This window comes from Callithrix jacchus, chromosome 3, assembly GCF_049354715.1.
Source record: "Callithrix jacchus isolate 240 chromosome 3, calJac240_pri, whole genome shotgun sequence".
NCBI lineage: Eukaryota > Metazoa > Chordata > Mammalia > Primates > Cebidae > Callithrix > Callithrix jacchus.
This window is the reverse complement of record NC_133504.1, coordinates 188,368,363-188,387,881: the sequence shown is the minus strand read 5'-3', so window position 1 is coordinate 188,387,881 and position 19,519 is coordinate 188,368,363. Positions and strand designations below refer to the sequence as shown.

Sequence of the window (19,519 nt, the reverse complement as noted above, 5' to 3'; positions counted from 1 at the left end):
CAGGGAGGGAATCCACAGCTTGGCTGTGGGGCTGCGATGTGGCTGCACCATTTGACACTTGGTGGGGGTGTTTTGAAGGCAGGACCGTATCAGGCTGGCCTGTGAGCCCTGTGCACAGGGAGGGAATCCACAGCTTGGCTGTGGGGCTGCGATGTGGCTGCACCTTCCATCACCTGCTCACTACACCCTGTGCCCAGCCAGGTCAAGCTCTTAGGGGGTCCCATGATTGCCATGCTTTTCCCCAGCCTGGTGTCTTTGCACAGGCTGGTCCCCTCATTGGATGCCCCCCTCCCTGCCCCTTCACCCAAATCCACCAGAGGCCTGCCCCATGGTGCGCACTCCCTGTGGGCATTCCCTCCCACCCCGGGCCCTCTGCCGCCCCCACTGTCCTTGTCCCTTTGAGGCATGGACTTTTCACTTGACTGGGGTTCATGCCCTTTCTGCCTGCCTTCCTTGACCAGGGACTCTCAGAGTGGGGACTGCTTCACCCAGCTCAGGATCCCCTGAGCCAGTGAGCCCCTGAGGCAGAGTGGGGGTCCCAGTGCCTGCTGGGGACTAGGGCTGAGCAGTGCCCAGGTCAGTGTATGAGTCAGCCTGGCTGCCATGACCAATACCACAGCCTGGGCGGCTCATGAAGACAGACGCTGAGCTCTCATAGTTCTAGAGGCTGGAAGTCCCAGATCGAGGCATGAGAGTGGGCTCTGTTGGGGGCCACCTCCCCAAAGATGGGGTCTTCTTATTGTGTCCTCCCATGGCAGGGGACAGCAAGCTCTTTGGGATCCACCCTCATGACCTAATCACTTCCCGAGGGCCCAGCTCCTGAAATATCGCCTTGGGAGTTAGGATTTCAGCACACAAATTCAGACCTTAGCAGCAAGTGACCGGGCTTGGTTTCCTGAGGCCTGAGCGGGGAGGCCCCCTGTGTGCTCTGGAACATTGTGGCTGGACCGGAGGCCACACGGCGGGACAGTGCACTAGGCAGTGAGGCGTACATTTAGCCACACCGAGTGGGAGAACGCCACGCATCGTCCTTCCTCCGCTGCCCTCAGCCTGGTCAGTGTGACCCTGGCAGTAGTGCTGTTGGCACGCGCCCTACAGACTACAAGTTGTCGGTTGTCTGGTAGGTCCCGGGGACTCAGGTAAGCCATAGGCACTGGCCCACAAAGTCAGCCATGTGGGGTAGAGAAGGCGAGGCCCCCACCTGGTACAGCAGAGCCCCTCCCCCACGTCTAGTTTGGATTTGTGCTACCCTGGGCACAGAGAGCACAAATTGGCATCACTTTAAAAAATGGTGGTACTATATGTACGTTAAATTTCCATCTAGACCATTCTTTTTTTTTTTTTTTTTTTGAGACGGAGTTTCCCTCATGACCCAGGCTGGAGTGCAATGGCGCGATCTCGGCTCACTGCAACCTCCGCCTCCTGGGTTCAGGCAATTCTCCTGCCTCAGCCTCCCGAGTAGCTGGGATTACAGGCACGCGCCACCATGCCCAGCTACCTTTTTGTATTTTTAGTAGAGATGGGGTTTCACCATGTTGACCAGGATGGTCTCGATCTCTTGACCTCGTGATCCAGCCGCCTCGGCCTCCCAAAGTGCTGGGATTACAGGCTTGAGCCACCGCGCCCGGCCCTAGACCATTCTTGAGTGTGCTGGTCTGCGGCGCCAAAGACATTCACAGTGCTGTGCGACCAGCAGCCCCATCCATCCACAGGACCGGCTCGTCTTCCCAAGTGGAAGCCTCGTCCCCTTCCACACTCACTCCCCAGCCCCTGGCACCCACCCACACTTCTACCTTCCATCTCTATGAATTCCACAACTCTCAGGACCCCGTCTAAGTGGCATCCTATGATATTCGTCCTTCTGGGACCCAGCGTGCTGTCCTCAAGAGCCATCCATGCTGTAGCCTGTGTCAGGATTTCATTTCTTCTTAGGGCTGAGTGCGCACGTGTTGCTCGTCAGTTCACATGTCTGAGGACGCCGGGGTCATCTCCACCGCCTGGCTAGTGGAGATTCTGCTGCCGTGGACATGGGTTCTGTGGAGGCACGGGTCAGTGGAGATTCTGCTGCCATGGACATGGGTGAGCACATGCACGTCGTGTTTTTAATGGTCCTGTCAGCAGCTCCGTGGCAGGTGACCTCAGAGCAGGGACCGGCGCCAGGCCCCACACACAGCACTTTCCAAGAGCTGTTTCCTTCATTCCTCGCCACACTGGTTCTTCACCACCTGTGAGTGGGAGGTCTTACTGTCCCAGTGTGCAGATGAGGAAGCAGGTCAGCCAAGAGAGGCACCTGGCCCACGCTGCCGGCCTCTGGGCTGGGTGCAGCGGCTCTGGGTGGAGGACTTTCTGCCCTCGGAACCCCCATCGGCTGCGCACCTGAGAGCATCTGTCTCCATCCACTGGGACGGCTCTCACAGGATATCACAGCCCAGGCGGCTTAGAAACAGCAGACACTGATTTCTCACAGTCCTCGAGGCTGAAGGTCCCAGATGAAGGCCAGCAGATTTGGTGTCTGGGGAGGCCGCTTCCTGGATCATCGATGACATCTTCTCATTGCGTCCTCACGCATGGAAGGGGTGAGGGAGCTCTCTGCCGCCCCTTTTGTAAGGGCACCAATCCCATTCACGAAGCCCCCACCCTCATGAACTAAATCACCTCCCCACAGCCTCACCTCCTAACATCCTCACGATGGCAGTGAGGACTTCAACATATAAATATGGGGACACAGACATTCAGACACAGCAATATGTTAGCACGTATCAATAGCAAAACATCGCCTGTGCAGTGTGTCCCTCCCGGCCACCTGGTCACCCCCAGGAGTCCAGTGTGGAGATCGGCTTACCTTTTCTCCTCCAGGAGCCAACCCAGGATCACACATTGCCATCGGTTATTATGTGCCTTTGTCCTTAACCGCCTTTATTCTGGAATGTTCTCCAGAATACCCTTTTTCCTTTGTGCCATGGACACACTTGAAGAGTCCAGACCTGTGGCCTTGTAGCGTATCCCACCATCAGGACTGGTCTGTTTCTTCATGTCTGGGTTTGGCTGAACATTTTGGGGAAGGGCCTGCCTCAGTGATGCTGGGTCCTTGCCTCTGTGCCCGTCAGAAGGCACACAGGGCCCACTGGCTCCCAGGCGCTTTCAGATTTTAACACACTTTGTGTGCACCTAGCGGAAGTGAAAATTCTCACACGTGTATCTTTGCGCCCACATGCAGATAGATGTGTAAGGGATATTCCCGGAAGTGGAACTGGTGGATGGAAACACCTTCGCCAAGCCACCCTCCCAAAGGCTGTCCCAATTTGTACCTGTCCCAAAAGGGCACAAGCCCCTCGTCCCTGGTCCCTCCAAGCCCAGCTCAGGACACTGTCAGTCTTTTAAATATTTGTCAGACTGTGGGAAAACGGGGCGCTTCCTGTCTTCCTAGTGCTGCAGAGCCTGAGAGCGTTTTCATGCATTTCCTGGCCATTTGTGTCTCTGTGAATTTCCTGTCCCTTTCTTTGCTTATTTTTCTGTTGGGTTATTTGTCTTTATTGATTCAGGAGGCGGACGAGGCATGTGGCCTGCGTTTTGCAGGCAGGGAGATGGATCGCTATTGGTTTTAGTGTGCATTCTCCTTGGGCTGGGGCGAGCTGTGTGTGGAGGGGCTGTGAGCGTGGGGAGAGGGAAGGGCAGCAGGAGGAGGCCAGTTTTCAGCCTGGGCAAGTGCCTCCTTGGGGACAGAAAGCAGAGTGTGGTGAAGGAATGGCACCTCGCGACAGGGAGACACAGCAACACCCCTTCGTATCCTCCCTGGTGGATTTTCTCACCACACCTCTGTGTTCCCCCTGCCGTGGGGCTGCCTGAGACCTTGGGAAGGGAGTCAGTGTGCTTTGTCCCGGCCTTCGAGGCGTCCCTCGGGGCCCCTCCATATCCTCTGCTTGCCTTTGTTTCCGTCTGGCTTCGGAGCCTCTGACCTCCCTCCCCTCTTCAGCTTGGTGCAGAAGTCCTGTTCTCACAGCCGCAGAGGGCACTCACCTTGCTGTTCACTGTCGCCCCTCCAGCTTGCCAGCTCCATGCGTGACGAGACCCCCATGTGCCTTGCTCTGGCACCTGACAGGTGTTTCCCCCATGGACAATGCACTGGTGTTAGTGGCACGCAGGACTGTGGTGTGGGGGGGACACTGCCTAGCTAGCCCAGCCGGTGGCTGCCTGGGTTGTTTCCATGGTGGCCAGCTCCCTGTTGACACCCTGGGAGGCTCTGGGAATCTCTGTCCCAAGGGGTGTTTACAATGCCCATTGTCCTGTAGAGATGCTGCCAGGGCTGAGGCATGGGCCTGAGTGGAGCTGGGCAGCCTGGGGTATGTGGAGCACAGAGGAGTGAGGGGTGAGGAGAGCAGGACCCGGGGAGGAGCTCCAGCGAGGCTGGGGCGCTGCAGATCTGGAACCAGGAGTTTGCTCTCAACCTGGGAGGCCTGGGAAGCCCCAGACAGGATGCTCTGTGCTGGGGACTGGAAGGCTAGTCTGACAAGGAGTGGAGGGGCCATGGTGGGAGGGTGGAGGCCTCCCGTCTCTACCTGGAAAGATACAAACCAGCAGGCAGGAGAGGGCAGGAGAAGAGATGCCCCATAGGGGATGGAGAGGAAGCTCCCTTCATCGGCTCCCTTGGTGCCAGGGCTCCAAGGCTGTGGGTCCCCTTGATAAGAAGGGGAAAGCCAGCTCTATGGGTTGAACTGCACTTCCACTAAGCTAAGCCCTGGCCCCTCCACACGTGACCTTATTTGGCAGTGGCGTCACTGCAGATGGAGCTCGTCCAGGTGCGGTCATGCTGAATTTGGGAAGGGAGAAGAGGGAAGGGGATGTGAACACACGCGGGGAGGAGGCCACGTGACGTAGGAGGCAGAGACGGGAGTGACGCTGCTACAGGCTGAGGCTCGTGAGGATTGACAGCCGCCAGCAGAAGCAGGAAGGGGTCACGCAGGTCCTGCCCAGAGCCCCAGAGCCTGCATTGTCCTCACAACCCCTGGTCCGGGACTTCTGCCTCCAGAGCTAGGGAGAGTGAATGCCTACGGCTCAGCCACCGTCTGTGGCACTGTGTCACGGCTCAGCCACCATCTGTGGCACTGTGTCACGGCTCAGCCACCGTCTGTAGCACTGTGTCACGGCTCAGCCACCGTCTGTGGTACTGTGGCACAGCAGCCACGGGACACCCATCAAGTCGGGAACTGGGGAACAAAGATACCAGTTACCGAGTGCCTGCCATGTGCCTGCCATGTGCCTGGGTAGGGGCCAGGCACATTCACACACATCATCTCATTTAGTCTCCCAGCAACCCAGTCCGTGGCATCCCCATTTACAGATGAGGAAACTGAGGCTCTAAGAGGTAGAGCGGCTGGGCTGTGGAGTCCTGGGGCCTGCTGCAGGCCCAGAACTGAGTCACCTGAGGAAAGACAGCGGGGTGAGGGCCTTGCTTCGTGACGTGTGGCATTGCTGGGGAGCGGGTGTGGCGGTGAGCAGGCGTTCTGCGTTCTTTCTTCCGATTGCATGGTGCCCGGGCCATCCCGGCAGAGGCATCCAGCACTCAGCAGGAGCTGGGGGCCCAATGCTCAGGAGAGGCTGGGCCTGAGTATCCTTCCCCTGGGACTGGACGGTCTCAGATCCCTTTAAACCTCAGTTTTCATGATCCTGAAAAAGCACTGTTTTCCTTGCTCTCAGTGAAGATCTCTCCCCCGTCCCACGTTTCAGGCCCTGATCTCATTATTTCTCAGCTTTTAAGCAGTGTTCAGAAATGAAGATGTGAGTAATTGTACCCCATCCATGCCACCGTGATGGGTGGCAGCCGCAGCGCTGGGCTGTCAGGGAGTGAGGGGTTGTGTGCGGGGGAGGGGGTGAGCGTGAATGAGCAGGGGGACCATGCACGCCATTTCCTTTCCAACCAGGTCCTTCCTGTGCCACTCAAGCCCTCCTGCTAGCACACCCCACCTGCACAGAGAGATGTCCAGGCACCCCAAGGCCTGAGCTCAGCCAGCACAGCTGTGCCGGGGATGGAGGCTGCTGTGCCGGGGGTGGAGGCTGCTGTGCTCAGAGATGGAGGCTGATGTGCCGGGGGTGAAGGCTGCTATGGTTAGGGATGAAGGCTGATGTGCCAGCAATGGAGGCTGCTGTGCCAGGGATGGAGGCTGATGTGCCTGGGATGGAGGCTGCTATGCTTAGGAATGGAGGCTGATGTGCCAGCAATGGAGGCCACCTTGATGCCCACAAGTCAGGAAATGCGGGCCGCCCCAGGAGCATTGCAAGGCAAGGACAGCCTCCCCTAGAGCTCTCAGGGGAGCTCAGCCTGGGCGCTACCTTGACACCAGCCCAGCGGTACTGATCTTGTATTCTGGTCCTTGCTGCACTGCCCTCTACCCAGACTGTCTCTCTCTTCCCTGGGCCTGGCTAATTCCTCCTCCCTCTCATAGCTGGGCTCTGATGCCCCCTTCTCCAGGAAGCCCCCCGCTCCTTCCTAGCCAGGTCAGGGTCCCTCTGTGCTCCCCTGGGTGCCACCAAGCATACCCTGGGCTTGGGCCAGACTGCCTCCTTTCAAGTCCCAGTAAGGCAGGGCCAAGCATGGCGCCACCTCGCAGGGTCTCAGGGAAGCTCAGATGATTTGATACACGAAAATCTTGGAAAGGCCTGATCGGTACCTGGCACCCGCGTCTGCTCTCCCTGCCGCAGCCACTGCTGCTGCTGGACTGGAGCCAGGAGGACCCTGAGGGGCCAGGCAGGACTCTGAAGATGAACCTCTGCACATGCCCTTCTCCCGAATGTTACAGAAAATGCCCTTAAGACCCTGGCCTCAGCTCAGTGTGATGTTTCCCAGCATGGGCCATCCCGGAACCAGGGACAGACACAGCCAGGCTTCAGGCATCCAGCACCACCCTGGCCACCCTGTGTCTCCATCCTCGGCCCTGTGAGCCTGAGCTCCTTTGAGACTTGAGTGTTCCCCGTCTAGGCTGAGACCACCAGGGCCTCTCTTGGGGCTGCCTTCTGAATAAACTAGATGCTTAGGGGTGGACAGTGGGCTGGAGGTGAGGGGGATCTGAGGCTCCTCTCCGTGGGAACCCCAGGCACTGCTGAGTGCCGGAAGCCCGCAGGGCACCAGCCGTGCTGACTCACAGAAGCCCTGCTCCAGCTGCCTCCCCGGCCCATGTCCTGGGCTGGTGCGGTTGGCTTCCCAGCGTCCCCGAGCATAGAAGAGGTCTCCTTTCTGGATTAGGTACAGGACTTTCCAGGCTGCCCCCGTGTTCCCATCTGTACAATGCCGGCAGCAGGGGCAGTGACCAGTGACCATCAGGGCCTCTTCCAGCCCTGACACTTCCAGCCTTCAGACCCCAGAGCCACAGGGAGAGAGCATACCTGTCTCCAATCCCAGCCCCGCTGGCTGCTGCTGAAAACCATGTCCGAAGGGGACTTATGTGCACAAACTTGTCTTGTGAGCACAAACGTGATGATAGCACAGTGTGGTCGGCTTTGGGGTGAGGTGTCAAGGTTTCAAGTTCTGTGTCCTGGATTTCTCCCTCAATCTTAGAAATGCCATCTTTAAACACCTGTCTTACAGTGTGTCTTAGTCTAATTGCAGGAACCAATATGGTAGCTACTGGCCACATGTGATTATTTAAATTACAATCGATTACAATCAAATAAAATGTAAAACTCTGTTCTGCCCGGTGCTGCCATGTTTCGGGTGTGCAGGAGCCTCTCGAGCTGAGGCTGCTGTGCTGGGCCTGCAGGTGCAACGCCTTCCCTGATGGGGTGCGGGGCTCTGATTCGCTTGTGCAGAGATTTCAGTGAATGACAGAGGGGGGGGCGTATGGATTTCTGCTTTTTATTCCGTTTCCCTTAAAGATAGCACTGAGAGGGCTTCTTCTGATGTCAAAAGCTTGGGGAAATGTCAAAAGGAAACATTTCCCGGCCCTAGTGCCTAGACACACCCACCGCCTGTGGTCCTCCGGGGCCTCCGCCCCAGCCTCAGGTCCCTGAATGGGCACAGCCTGTGGGAGGGCGGGCAGCCCAGTCGGGGAAAGACATGGACTGGGGCAGCCAGGTAGGATGTGTGGTGTGGACACAGCTCGACAGATCCCCTCGGGTTGCTCCTTCTCAATCATAGACATTTATTTTCTCAGTTCTGGAAGCTGCAAGGCAAGATCAGGGTGCCAGGCTGGTCAGGTTCTGGCAGGGCCTTCTTCTGGGCCGCAGACAGACACCTTCTCCTCACACCCTCGTGTGATACGAAGAGCGAGGCAGCCTCTGGCCTCTTCTTACAAGGGCACTAATTCCGTCGTGAGGGCTCCACCTAATTCCTCCCAAAGGTCCCGCCTCCAAATCCCGTCACACTGGGGTTAAGGTATCAGCATATGAGTCTGGGGAGGCGACACCACATTCAGTCCAGGCCAGTGGACTGGGGCTAGACAGTGACTTCGTCTCTTTCCCGCCCTAGAGCCTGGGCAAGGAGACCAGCTGTGCAAGGTCACAGCTTTAGTGCATTCGTGTTTTACAGCCTGGGAACCAGCATCCTGTAGATAGAGACACGTCTTCTTGTGGTCACACCCACCTGGAAGCTCAGAAGGTGACCTTGTTTGGGTGTTTCCATATGTAATTACGGTAAAGATGGCGGTGAGGTCATTATGGGCGAGGGAAGACCCTAAATGCAGAGACTGGTGTTCTCAGAAGAGACAGAAAAAGGCACGTAGAGACATGCAGGGAAGACGGCCCATGAAGGCAGAGGCAGAGATGGGGCCCCTGTAGCCACATGCCAAGGGGTGCCTGGAGCCGCCAGCATTGGGAAGAGGCAGGCTGAGGCTCCCCGTGCCCCTGTGGAGAGGAGGGCCCTGCTGGTACCTTCATGTCACACTTCTGGCCCCCAGAACTGCAAGAGAATCGGTATCTGTTGTTTGAAGCCCCCAGTTTGGGGGGCCCTGGTGCAGGCTGTGACTCCCAGCACACGGGGCTGTGGGGGTTGTGAGCTCACTCGTGCTGCCCCTGACCCACGGGGAAGGGTTAGCAGATACTCCCACCCCCCACCCCTCCCTCACCTTAAGTGCCTTTTTAGAGTCCCTTTCCCGGAAGGGGAGACAGGTGTGTCCCTGGCACACAGTGTGGCAGGAGTCTATTTCGGTATGCCAGGAAGGGCTCAGTTCTGCCCCTCCCCGGGGAGAGGGTGGCGGCTGCCACGTGACCCTGTGGGAGCCATGTGGACCGCAGAGGCTCTCCCCCGCCCCACTGTGGTCTGAGCCTCTGTGGGCGCTGGGCCTAGCCACGAAGAGGGAGAGCCGCGACCCGCTGGCCCTTCACAAGCAGCCACACTCCATGGGGGTGCCCGGGGGAGACACAGGTAAAGCCCCAAACTGTGCTTTTGCCCAGACCTTCTGACTGGGAGCTGTGAGCTCCATGAATCAGCTTCGAGGGTCTGGTGGGAAAGGAGGGGGTCTGGTCGAGCTGTGCCCCGTGTGAAGGTCATGAGCATTAGCACTGTGAGTGCCAGTGGGTGAAGGCTTTGGGGATGCCCTCTATGGACAGCACTGTGGGGTGAGGAGGGTGACCCCATTATACAGGTGAATCAGCTGAGGCTGGGGACAGGAAGGGTCTGGTCCAACATCACACAGTGCTGGCATCAGAGCCCCAGCACCCGCTGACCACAGCGTCTGGGCCTCCCTCCCTTCCTCCCTCCTTCCCTTTTCTTTTTCCTTCAAGGGGGTGGTCCTCACCTCCGGGCAGCTGTGCTCCTGTACCCTCCGGGGGACATGTGGCCATGTCTGCAGGCTTTTTTGTTTTAGAGACAGGGTCTCACTCTGTCACCCAGGCTGGTGTGCAGTGTCATGAACATGGCTCACGGCAGCTTCAACCTCCTGGGTGCAAGTGATCCTCATACCTCAGCCTCCCAAGTAGCTGGAACTAAGGTGCGAGCCACCATGCCTGGCTAATTTTAAATTTTTTTTAGTAGAGACTGGGTCTCGTTTTTTTGCCCAGGTGGGCCTTCAACTCCTGGGTGTAAGCAAAGTGGAAACACAGCTGCAATGCTGTGTGTTGACCAGGTGGCATGTGGGGTGAAGGTGATGGCAAAACATGGGGCCTGGAGAGAGCAGAAAAGGGGGGCAGGGGAGTCAGATGAGGGGAGAGGGAAGGGAGGGGAGGCCGAACAGCGGGGAGGGAGCCCAGAACCCTGGAAACAGAGTGGTAGGTACACAGGGAAGGGGGCCTCAGTAGGGAGGGGGCCTCAGCCTCCCAAAGTGCTGGGATTACAGGTGTGAGCCACTGTGCCCAGCCATCTGGAGACGTTTTTGATGGTCACAGCTCAGGACGGTGCGCCTCTGGCATCTGGCGAGGTCAGGCCATCGGCAAGCATCCCGTGGTGTGCAGGACACCCCACGGCAGGGCCTGCCCAGCCCAGTGTCCTGCTTTGGGGAACAGCATGAATGCTGCAGGTGTCCTGATGTTACGTCAAAGAGAGGCCCATCAAACTCCTTACGTATGAGCCACCAAAACATCCAACAGCTGCAATGCTGTGTGTTGACCAGGTGGCATGTGGGGTGAAGGTGATGGCAAAACATGGGGCCTGGAGAGAGCAGAAAAGGGGGGCAGGGGAGTCAGATGAGGGGAGAGGGAAGGGAGGGGAGGCCGAACAGCGGGGAGGGAGCCCAGAACCCTGGAAACAGAGTGGTAGGTACACAGGGAAGGGGGCCTCAGTAGGGAGGGGGCCTCAGTAGGGAGGAGGGCTTGGTGGAGAGGGGGCCTCAGAGGGCCTGACACACTGCTTGGGCCTCCAGCGGGTCCCTCCTTCCCCTGAAATGTTTCCTATTCTGTGTGGGCATGAGGCCTGGTGCCCAGCAGGATCTCACCTCTGGGCAGCCAGACCAGAGCCTTCCCTCCCTGGTGCCCTCCTTCTGGCCTGTGGGGTCGGCCCTGCGCCAGGGTGCTGGGACCCTTGTCCATAGCTCCAGCATCAGTGCCTCACACTCTGAAACTCCGCGGAATGTTACTGAAGTGAGCAGCTCTGCATGGGGCAGCGGCAATGGGCCTGGAGTCCGACCCATGATGCTTTAAGCCCTGATTCTGTCTGACCTCACTGTGAGACCTTGGAGAAGACACTTCCCTGCCCATGAGGCACCCAGGAAAAGGGAATTGACTGTGTGGCTCCTCCACCCAAGGTGTGTGAAGATGCTCAGATGTGTTCCCAAAAGCAACAAGCTGCAGATCCCCCAGGGCTGCCCACACCCAGCTGAGTGGGAGTTCTCCCCTGCCCACAAGGACGTGCTGGCGTGGCTGGGCTGCTGGAGCGTTCTCAGGATAGCTGTGAATGTCCAAAGTGCACAGCAGGTGACCATGTCCGTGTCCCAGATGGAATTTCCATGGCAGAGGCTGGGCGGGCCTCCCCAGCCCAGCTGAGTCCGAGATGCTTTCTCACGCCCACTGTGCTTCCACCAGCTGTGGACCACCATGCTGGACGGATCATCTGGCTGATGGCAGAGCCAACGACGGCCATCCCAGGAGAGCCCTGGCACTGAGGCCCAGGCAAGCCTGAGGCAATCAGCGCTGCAGATCGAGCTTCCCATGTGAAGCAAGGGCATCCACAGTTAGAGATGGTGGTCGGGTGGACGTGAGTCTGCTTTACACAAACCGAATCATATACCTGACCACTGTATCTAATTGTGGGTTAAATTGAATAAAAACATAAATTTATTTTATGTGAAATTATATACGTAATAAAAACATAAATTTATTCATGTAAAATTACAGTAAAACAAAAAAAAACCTATAAATCTCAGAAGAACACATGGGAGCACATCTTCATGATAGTGGATCGGGTGACAGTTTCTTGGAAAAAACGCCAAAGCAGCGGCCATCGTGATAAGACATGGATGATTGGATTTCATCAACATTAAAAACCTTTGTGATGCAAAAGACATCATGACGGAAGTCAAAACACAACTGGCAAAATAGGAGAAAACCTTTGCGCATTAGCAAGCCCACACCGGACTCGTATCTTGAATGTATGAATAACTCTCATCTCTCAATCCTGTCAAGACGAGCAGGCTAAAAAATGGCAAAGCATCTGCGTCAACATTTTACACAGAAGATGCCAAAGGGATAATCTGCGCACAAAACAGGGCCAGCGTCATTCACCCTCAGGGAGCAGCAAATCAAAATCCCCGTGAGACATGGATTGTGGATCTGCTGGAATGGCTGGGTCCAAATCGCAGGCACGCCAGAACCGGAGGTGGGGGTGCGTAGACATCAGAACACGTGTGGAAAACACTCTGACGGTTCCAGGAAATGTGGCATGCAGAGTGACCACAGGACCCAGCAACTGCACTCCTGGGTATCTACCCAAAAGAAAGGCAAACCTATGTCCACGCGGATGTTTACGCTCGAATGTTCACAGCGGCGATATTCATAAAAACCAGAAAGTAGAAACAACCCCAGAATTCATCGACTAATGGATGAGCCAAATGGGATCTGTCCCTACAATGGAGTATTTCTCAGCCATCAGAAGGGATGAGACACTGATGCCCACCACACCGCGGATACTCTCTGAAAACACAACACCGAGTGGAAGAGGCCCCGTCGCAAAGGACCACGCAGTGTGGGCTTCCGTGCGTATGAAATGCGACAGACACGGAGCTGCAGAAGGAAAGTGGGGGTGACGGTAAAGGAAGCAGTGTTTGTTTCTGGGGTGATGGAAATTTTCTAAGATGGATTCTGGTGATCAGCACGCAGCACGCAACTCTGTGAAGTACCAAAGGCCACCGAGTGTGCATTCCAGACAGGCGAACCGCGTGGCTCTCAGTGATATCTCAGTGACGTCACGACTTTCAGATGTGTGCTCCGAGCACTCGGTTCTGTGGAGGCGCTGAGAATACGGTTTCTGAAAGCACATCGAGGCTCTGCCTTGTGAAAAGAGATGAATGATTCTGGGATGTGATGTCCTATCTTATGTCCCAGGTATGTGAGAGCAGGTGGTTTAGTTTGTGGAGCAGCCGCTGAGAGGTTAGGAGTAGTGCTTTCAGAGTGAAGGAATCAGGAGATTGTTCATTTTCCTTCAACGTCGATGTACCGTTTGTGTTTCTAACCATGAGCAGCATTCCTTAGGTCATCAAAATGAAGGCCTTTTGGTCGTTGAACCCAAAGGAACCGTGTCTCCGGAGGTTAGCAAGGGTCCTGGACGGGTCTCCCACCCCAAGCCACCTCCTGCCACACCTCTTGGCCTGTCCAGGGGGAGTCGGGACCTTGTCACCGCAGTGAGCTGTGTGATCGGGGCCAGCACACCCCTGCCTGCCCGTGTGTAGACCTGTAGACTGGTGTGTGAGCCGGACCCTGCCAGTACAAGGCTGATCTCCCCAGAGACAGGCTTTAGGGCGGGGGCTGGCTGCCTCTGTTGGGCACTTGGTTAGCGATGCCACAGAGCCACTATGCCCAGGTTCCCTTGTCCGGCGTGGCCTTCCCTGGGCTCCAGGCCAGATATCCTGACAGGCAGTTTTAATTAGACATGCCGGAAATGCTTCCCTCACACCAGCCTCTCTTGAATCAGCAGACCAGGAGAACATGAGAAAGCCCAGGACTTTGAGGGGGAGACGGGAGAGGCAGGCGGGCCAAAAACCAGTTCCCTCACATAGAAGCCCAGGCTCCAGGCCCCAGCCTGCCAGTTGAAGGCTGTGTGATCTGGCCAGGTTACTGAGCGTCTCTGAGCCGGGGCTCCTTCGCCTGCCACCTGAGAGTGACAGTGCCTCTCATGCCCCTGGCGATGGGGCTGGCGCCATTGTGCCTACACCGCGCCTGCACAGAGGTGGAGGACGTTTGAAAACCAGGGCTGTTGTCTCAGGCACCCTGTAGCAGCCCACACCGACCTGGGTTTGATCACAGGCTTTGAGGGACACCGATTTATAGTGGCATCTTTGTCCACACCTTGGCTGGTGCCCACTGCCAGCTTGGCCCTGGTGGTGGCTGGGCCCTGGACCATAACCCAAGTGCCTTGTGTCTCAGCAAAAGGGGAATCTTGGTGGGTAAATTCCACATATCTTTCCTTCCAGGGAAGATTGTAATGAAGTAAAGTGCCTGTGGACACCCGGAGGTGTGCCCACAGGCCTGTGCCCGGGCGCCCAGCAATTGCAGGCCACGTGGGATGGAGCTGTTGCCCTGCACACTCTCCAGTGCCTTCACTCGTGCAGATGTGGGTATGAATTCTGAATGGAGGGCGTTTTGGCCGTGTGGGGCACCCATCTGGGCTCATCCCCAAATCTGGGCAGCACCCAGCTCCCAGCCTGAGCACCCACGTGGTTGAGGCTTCAGGGACAAGAATTTTCAGGTATAAACTCAGACCCCTTCCCAAATACACCAATCCCTACAGAGGCCCTTCATGTTCGCGTTTTGTGGAGAAAATTCAACACTTGTAGGGTCTGGCCTCCTCCTGCTGTGGCCTCACCGTGCGTGCCCAGGGACAGAGGGGTGATGGCTTGGAGCCCTGAGTGGGTAGACTGGGGGGATCTGACACTGAACTTTGGGGTAGAGCCGGCATTTTGCTGTGGGTTTTGCAGGCATGGGCACACGTGGCCACTTTATGATTTGGGGGATTAAGGCCTCTGTGCGCCATGTAAGAGTCTGGATGTGAAGGGTGGGGGTGCCAAGCCAGGCATGGGGGAGGGTCAGGCAGGGATTAGAGATGCCAAGTAAGGGCTGCCAGCTGCCAGGGAAGAATGCTCTGTGGACCATAGTTAGGATTAAGGAGTCCCAGACCCGGGCAAAGAAGTCTTCCTGGGTCACAGTGCTGGGCCTCAAGGGCATTAGCAGCACATGGGGGCTTTTCCATGTCAGGAAGAGCAGTGGCAGGTGGGAAGGGAGCATGCAGAGCAGGAACGCCTCGGGAGGCAGGCACAGGCTCCAGGAGGAGGTTCACGCTAGTCAGGTCCGAGATGGATTCGCCGCCCCTGGGCTGGTTCGCCCCTCATCCCACTCCCTCTCCCATCCCCTCGTCCACCAGTGGGGCATGGTGAAAAGAGCTAGGGTCAGAGAGACCTGGGTCCCAGTGGCCTGGGGAGGTATGTTCCTGCTTGGAACCCCTGTTTACCCATCTGTAAATGGTCAAGAGAGGACAGGTCCCAGCTGTGGGGGATGGAAAGAATAATTGGAATACAGTGGCAGGTACCACGTAGGGTCTGACAGTGGATGGTCCTAAGAAGTGAAGGTTCATGTCCCCCCAGCATTCACACTCTGAAGCCAAACCCCCAGGTGATGGTATTTGGAGTAGGGGGCTTGGGAGCTGATGGGGGTTAGATGAGGTCGTGAGAGTGGTGTCCTTGTGATGGGACTCCTGCCCAGAGCTCACTCTCTGCCACGTGAGGACACAATAAGAAGGCAGGCATCTACAAGTCAGGAAGGAGCCCTCGCCAGGGCCCGACCATGCTGGTGGCCTGATCTCAGACTCAGGCTCCAGAACTGGGAGATCAGTGTCAGTCTTTTTTTTTTATTTGAAATGGAGTTTGCTCTTGTTGCCCAGGCTAGAGTGCAATGACACGACCTTGGCTCATTGCAACCTCCACCCTCTGGGTTCAAGAGATTCTCCTGCCTTAGCCTCCTGAGTAGTGGGGATTACAGGCACCTGCTACCACGCCCAGCTAATTTTCTTGTATTTTTAGTACAGATGGGGTTTCACCATCTTGGACAGGCTGGTCTTGAACTCCTGACCTTGTGATCCACCTGCCTCAGCCTCCCAAAGTGCTGGGATTGCAGGCGTGAGTCACTGCGCCTGGCCTAGTGTCAGTCTTTTAAGCCATCGCATCTGGCATTGTTCTGGCAGCCCACGCTGACCAGGACTAAGTGTGTCTCTGGGGAAATGGAGGATGGGAGCAGAGGGCAAGGTGGGGGACCTCTCTGACCCACCGTGGCCATCCTTACTGGGCCATTGGATGTGATAAAGATACACGAGGGCAGCTAGACTCCCCGTTCAGGCTGACGTGGTGTCTCCAGCTCAGGGCTGTGGCCCTGTCTTCAAAGCTCTGGGCAGCAGAGGTATGACCAGTATCTGCTTGGGGGCATATTGGCAGGTCCCCCCGCCCCCGGCCCACTAGGTCCCTGCAGTGGGGACATGTACCACAGCAGCTGCCTGGAGAGAGAGTGGGGTCCCTGGTGGGACTAGCTCAGCCCCTCAGTTCCTCCCAGAGAGGGAGTTGAGAGCTGGCTCGGGGTCTGGCAGGTCTTGGTTTGACGCCCAGCTGTGCGGTTTTGCCATTTGCAGCTCTGTGATCTGGATCCTGGGTAGAGGTGCTGAGTGCAGTCCCTGGCATTTGCCTGGGCACAGGAACTGAAAGATGACATGGGTTATTCATCATCACCCCCCCACCACTGGACAGTGCCCTGCGGTCACCGAGGACATTTCCTGTTTCTGATTAGATTTGAGAAATACTCACTGGGCATCTGCGGTATGCTGAAGGCCTGGAGGAGGTCACTTGTTGGACCAATGTGGTCACTCTGGCTCCAGGCAGTGTGACACAGGGGGACGAGCCCTGGGTTGGGAGCCTGGAGACCCGTGCCTTGGTGTTGGCCTGGCCACAGACTTGCTGTGTGACCTGTGCTGGTCTGCCCTGTCCCCCTCTGTGTGGGGGATGGGGAGAGTCAGTGCAGATGCTCTGAGCCTTGACCTTCCGGATGCCTCCCTTGAGATTCTCAGATGCCCCTGGCTCCGGAAGGGCTGTGCTCTTCTGGCAATGGAATAACACCCTCCAGGGCCATGGGTGCCAGGGATGCCTGGACCGGTGGCTGGAGGCCTCAAGAGTCCTGGAAGCACTGGGAGCTGGGCTGGCGTCTGCCCGGAGCCCACAGCCAGCCTAAGCCGGGGCAGCTGCTTAGTACCATCTCTCCCACACTGCCCCTGGAAGGAAGCCCCCACCCCACACTCATACAAACTCCTGCCAGCCCCGTGTGGTCACCGCCAAGTCACCGTTCTCCAAAAGCCTGGCGTCGGGTAGTCTCAGTGTCCCACTTAACAGATGGAAAATGGGCTCAGGGGAGTGACCAGGGAGCCGGCCAGTCCCCAGCTGAGCTCTGAGGCCAGCTCTGACTCTTCCCGCCTGCAGGGATGGCATGTGCACAGGTCCCCACTTACCATTTTTTGATTTTATGATGTAAAAACAATATGCATTCAGTAGAAACCATACTTTGCATTTTGAGTTTTGATCTTTTTCTGGGCTAGCGAGCTGCGGTGTGGTACTCTTACATGAGGCAGTCGACACTGTTATAAAACAGGCTTTGTGTGAGATGCGTTTGCCCAGCTCTCGGCTGACGTAGGTGTTCTGAGCATGCCCCGGTAGGCTGGGTTGAGCCGTGGTGTGTGCCAGCTTGGTGCATTCAGTGAAATCTCAGCTTGGGGATGTTGTGAGCTTGCGCGGGTGCATCAGGACGGACCTGCACGGTTGGCTGAGAAGCGTTCCTGCTGGTTCCCCACGCTGCCATGACAAGTACGCGGATGGGGGCTGGACCGGCGGAAGTCCAGATCAAGGTGGGGCCAGCGCTGGCTCCTTCTGAGGCTGCCAGGAAGGACCCATCCCAGGGCCCCTCTCCTGGCGTCTAAGTTGCCATCTTCTCCCGCGCCTTCCCGTCGTCGTGTTCCCTCTGGGGGTGTCTCTGTGTCCACTTTTCCCCTTTTTGTGACGCCAGTCCGGCTGGATAAAGGTCCACCCTGCACATCAACTCACTTTACGTTAATGGCACCTTTGAAGGCCCCATCTCCAAACATGGTGCCACGCCGAGGTCCTGGGATTGGGACCTCAACATGGGCATCTGAGGGGCCCAGTTCTGCCCACACAGATGGCTCGAGCTGCCTCCCGGCACCGCTCTTGCTTCCCGCCACGTCCTCTGGGAGGAAGGGGCAGCGTGGCCACTTGGCTGTTTTTCTCTTCCTGCTCCCAGAGGAGAGGCTCCTCTCAGGCCCCGAGGGTTGCCCGGAACCCCACTACCCTATGTCTGTCTGTTGCTCTGTGAACCATTTGTGGCCAAGAGTGACTTTGTCCTCATGGGCTCCTGTCTCAAAATAGGACAATCACAGGGCTTTCATGCCGGAAGGAGCTGTAGGACCCCCCACCTGCAGGCCTTTGGGCACACCCCAGATCTGAGCAGAGTGGTGAGGGGTCTGCTCTTCCCACTGGGCTGGGAACCCCTCCCTGACCCCTTGGCCTCGCTTGGGGCTAGCGGAGTTTCAGCCTCGTGGAAGCCCAAAACTCACAAAGGGTCTAAGCAACCAAGCCCTCTGGAGCCAGGCCCAAGAGGAAATGGTTTGATCATTTGGTTTTAAAAGACAGTGTCACTGTTATTTGCAGCACTGTGCAAAGAATCAAGGAAATTGAATCACTCTCTGATTTTAAGATTTTCTTAGTGAGACAGAAACCCAGGCTGAGCTCGGTGGCTCAAACCTGGAACCTCAGCACTTCGGGAGGCTGAGGGGGGTGGATCATGAGGTCAGGAGTTCGAGACCAGTCTGGCCAATATGGTAAAACCCCATCTCTACTAAAAATACAAAACTTAGCCGAGTATGGTGGCATGCGCCTGTAATTCCAGCTACTCGGGAGGCTGAGGCAGGAGAATCACTTGAATCTGGGAGACAGAGGTAACAGTGAGCTGCGATTGTACCATTGCACTTCAGCCTGGGCGACAGAGCGAGACTCCATCTCAAAAACAATAAAATAAAAGGAAGCCCGAGACTTGTGCCACAAGACTACACTTCCTCTTCAGCCTTCTTTGGGCTTCTAGAGTCTTCCATACCCAGCACCCCCAACTCACCTCACCTCAGAAGTGAGATTGGGGCTCTCTTCAGCCCTGTACCCCACACTGAGACATGTTTGACAGCAGCGATGGTGCCAGGACAAGAGTGTCCCCAGGACAGCATGAGGCTTGCTGGGTCGCCTGCTCCCCAGCCCAGCACCAGTCTCTGGGGGAGGTCTGGCAAAGCCAGGGGCTCATCCTGCTTCAGAGAGGTGCCCTGACCTGCTCAAGGCCACACCATCAGTGGGACCAGGTGAAAAGCAGGCAGATCCCCTCACCTGGTGAGTTTTTGCATCTGTAAAATAGGGACAATTTTCTTAGAGTTATGGTGCAAAGAAGGGCGTTCAGGGCCTGGAGGCTCAGCACAAGAATGAATAATGTCTGTGAACGTGCTGTCGGGACAGACGGCATCTGACGTGGGCCTGGAAGGACAAGTGGGGTTTTTCCAGGGGAGATGGGCCCACAGCGCTCTGGGATCAGGGATGGCGGGAGCCCAGCCTGGTGCCAGGACTGTCAAGGACAATTCTGGGAAAGAATGTGGGATCAGAGGGCAGTGAAGAAGTCAGGGAACCAGGTGGGTACCAGGCTTAGCGTGCTGGTTTGGTGGCTGGGCTGTGTTCTGTGGGGAGCCATGGAAGGTTCTTGAGCAGGGGAGGCGCCTAAGCAGAGGGGTGCAGCTTGTGCTTGAGGCCACCTTCCCAGATCTTGCCACCTTGCCAACTTGGAGAGCTTGTCCTGGGGATTCCATCATCCT

The 19,519-nt window shown here is 56.9% G+C and overlaps 1 protein-coding gene across 50 annotated transcripts in view; it reads left to right on the top strand.

Annotated features, from left to right (window-relative positions):
- Positions 1-19,519, top strand: part of ABLIM2 (actin binding LIM protein family member 2) — a 191,492-nt gene that overhangs the window by 19,271 nt on the left and 152,702 nt on the right. For 35 of the 50 annotated variants that reach the window (XR_013533217.1, XR_013533216.1, XR_013533215.1 and 32 more), the window contains exon 2: positions 1,933-2,079. The exons of the other annotated variants lie outside the window; for them this stretch is intronic. Coding sequence is in view for 31 of the 35 variants with exons in the window: in XM_078367622.1 (XP_078223748.1) it covers positions 1,966-2,079 (114 nt within the window). In the remaining 4 variants the exon portion in view is untranslated. The remainder of the gene's footprint in view (positions 1-1,932; positions 2,080-19,519) is intronic. 50 annotated transcript variants of the gene reach the window in all.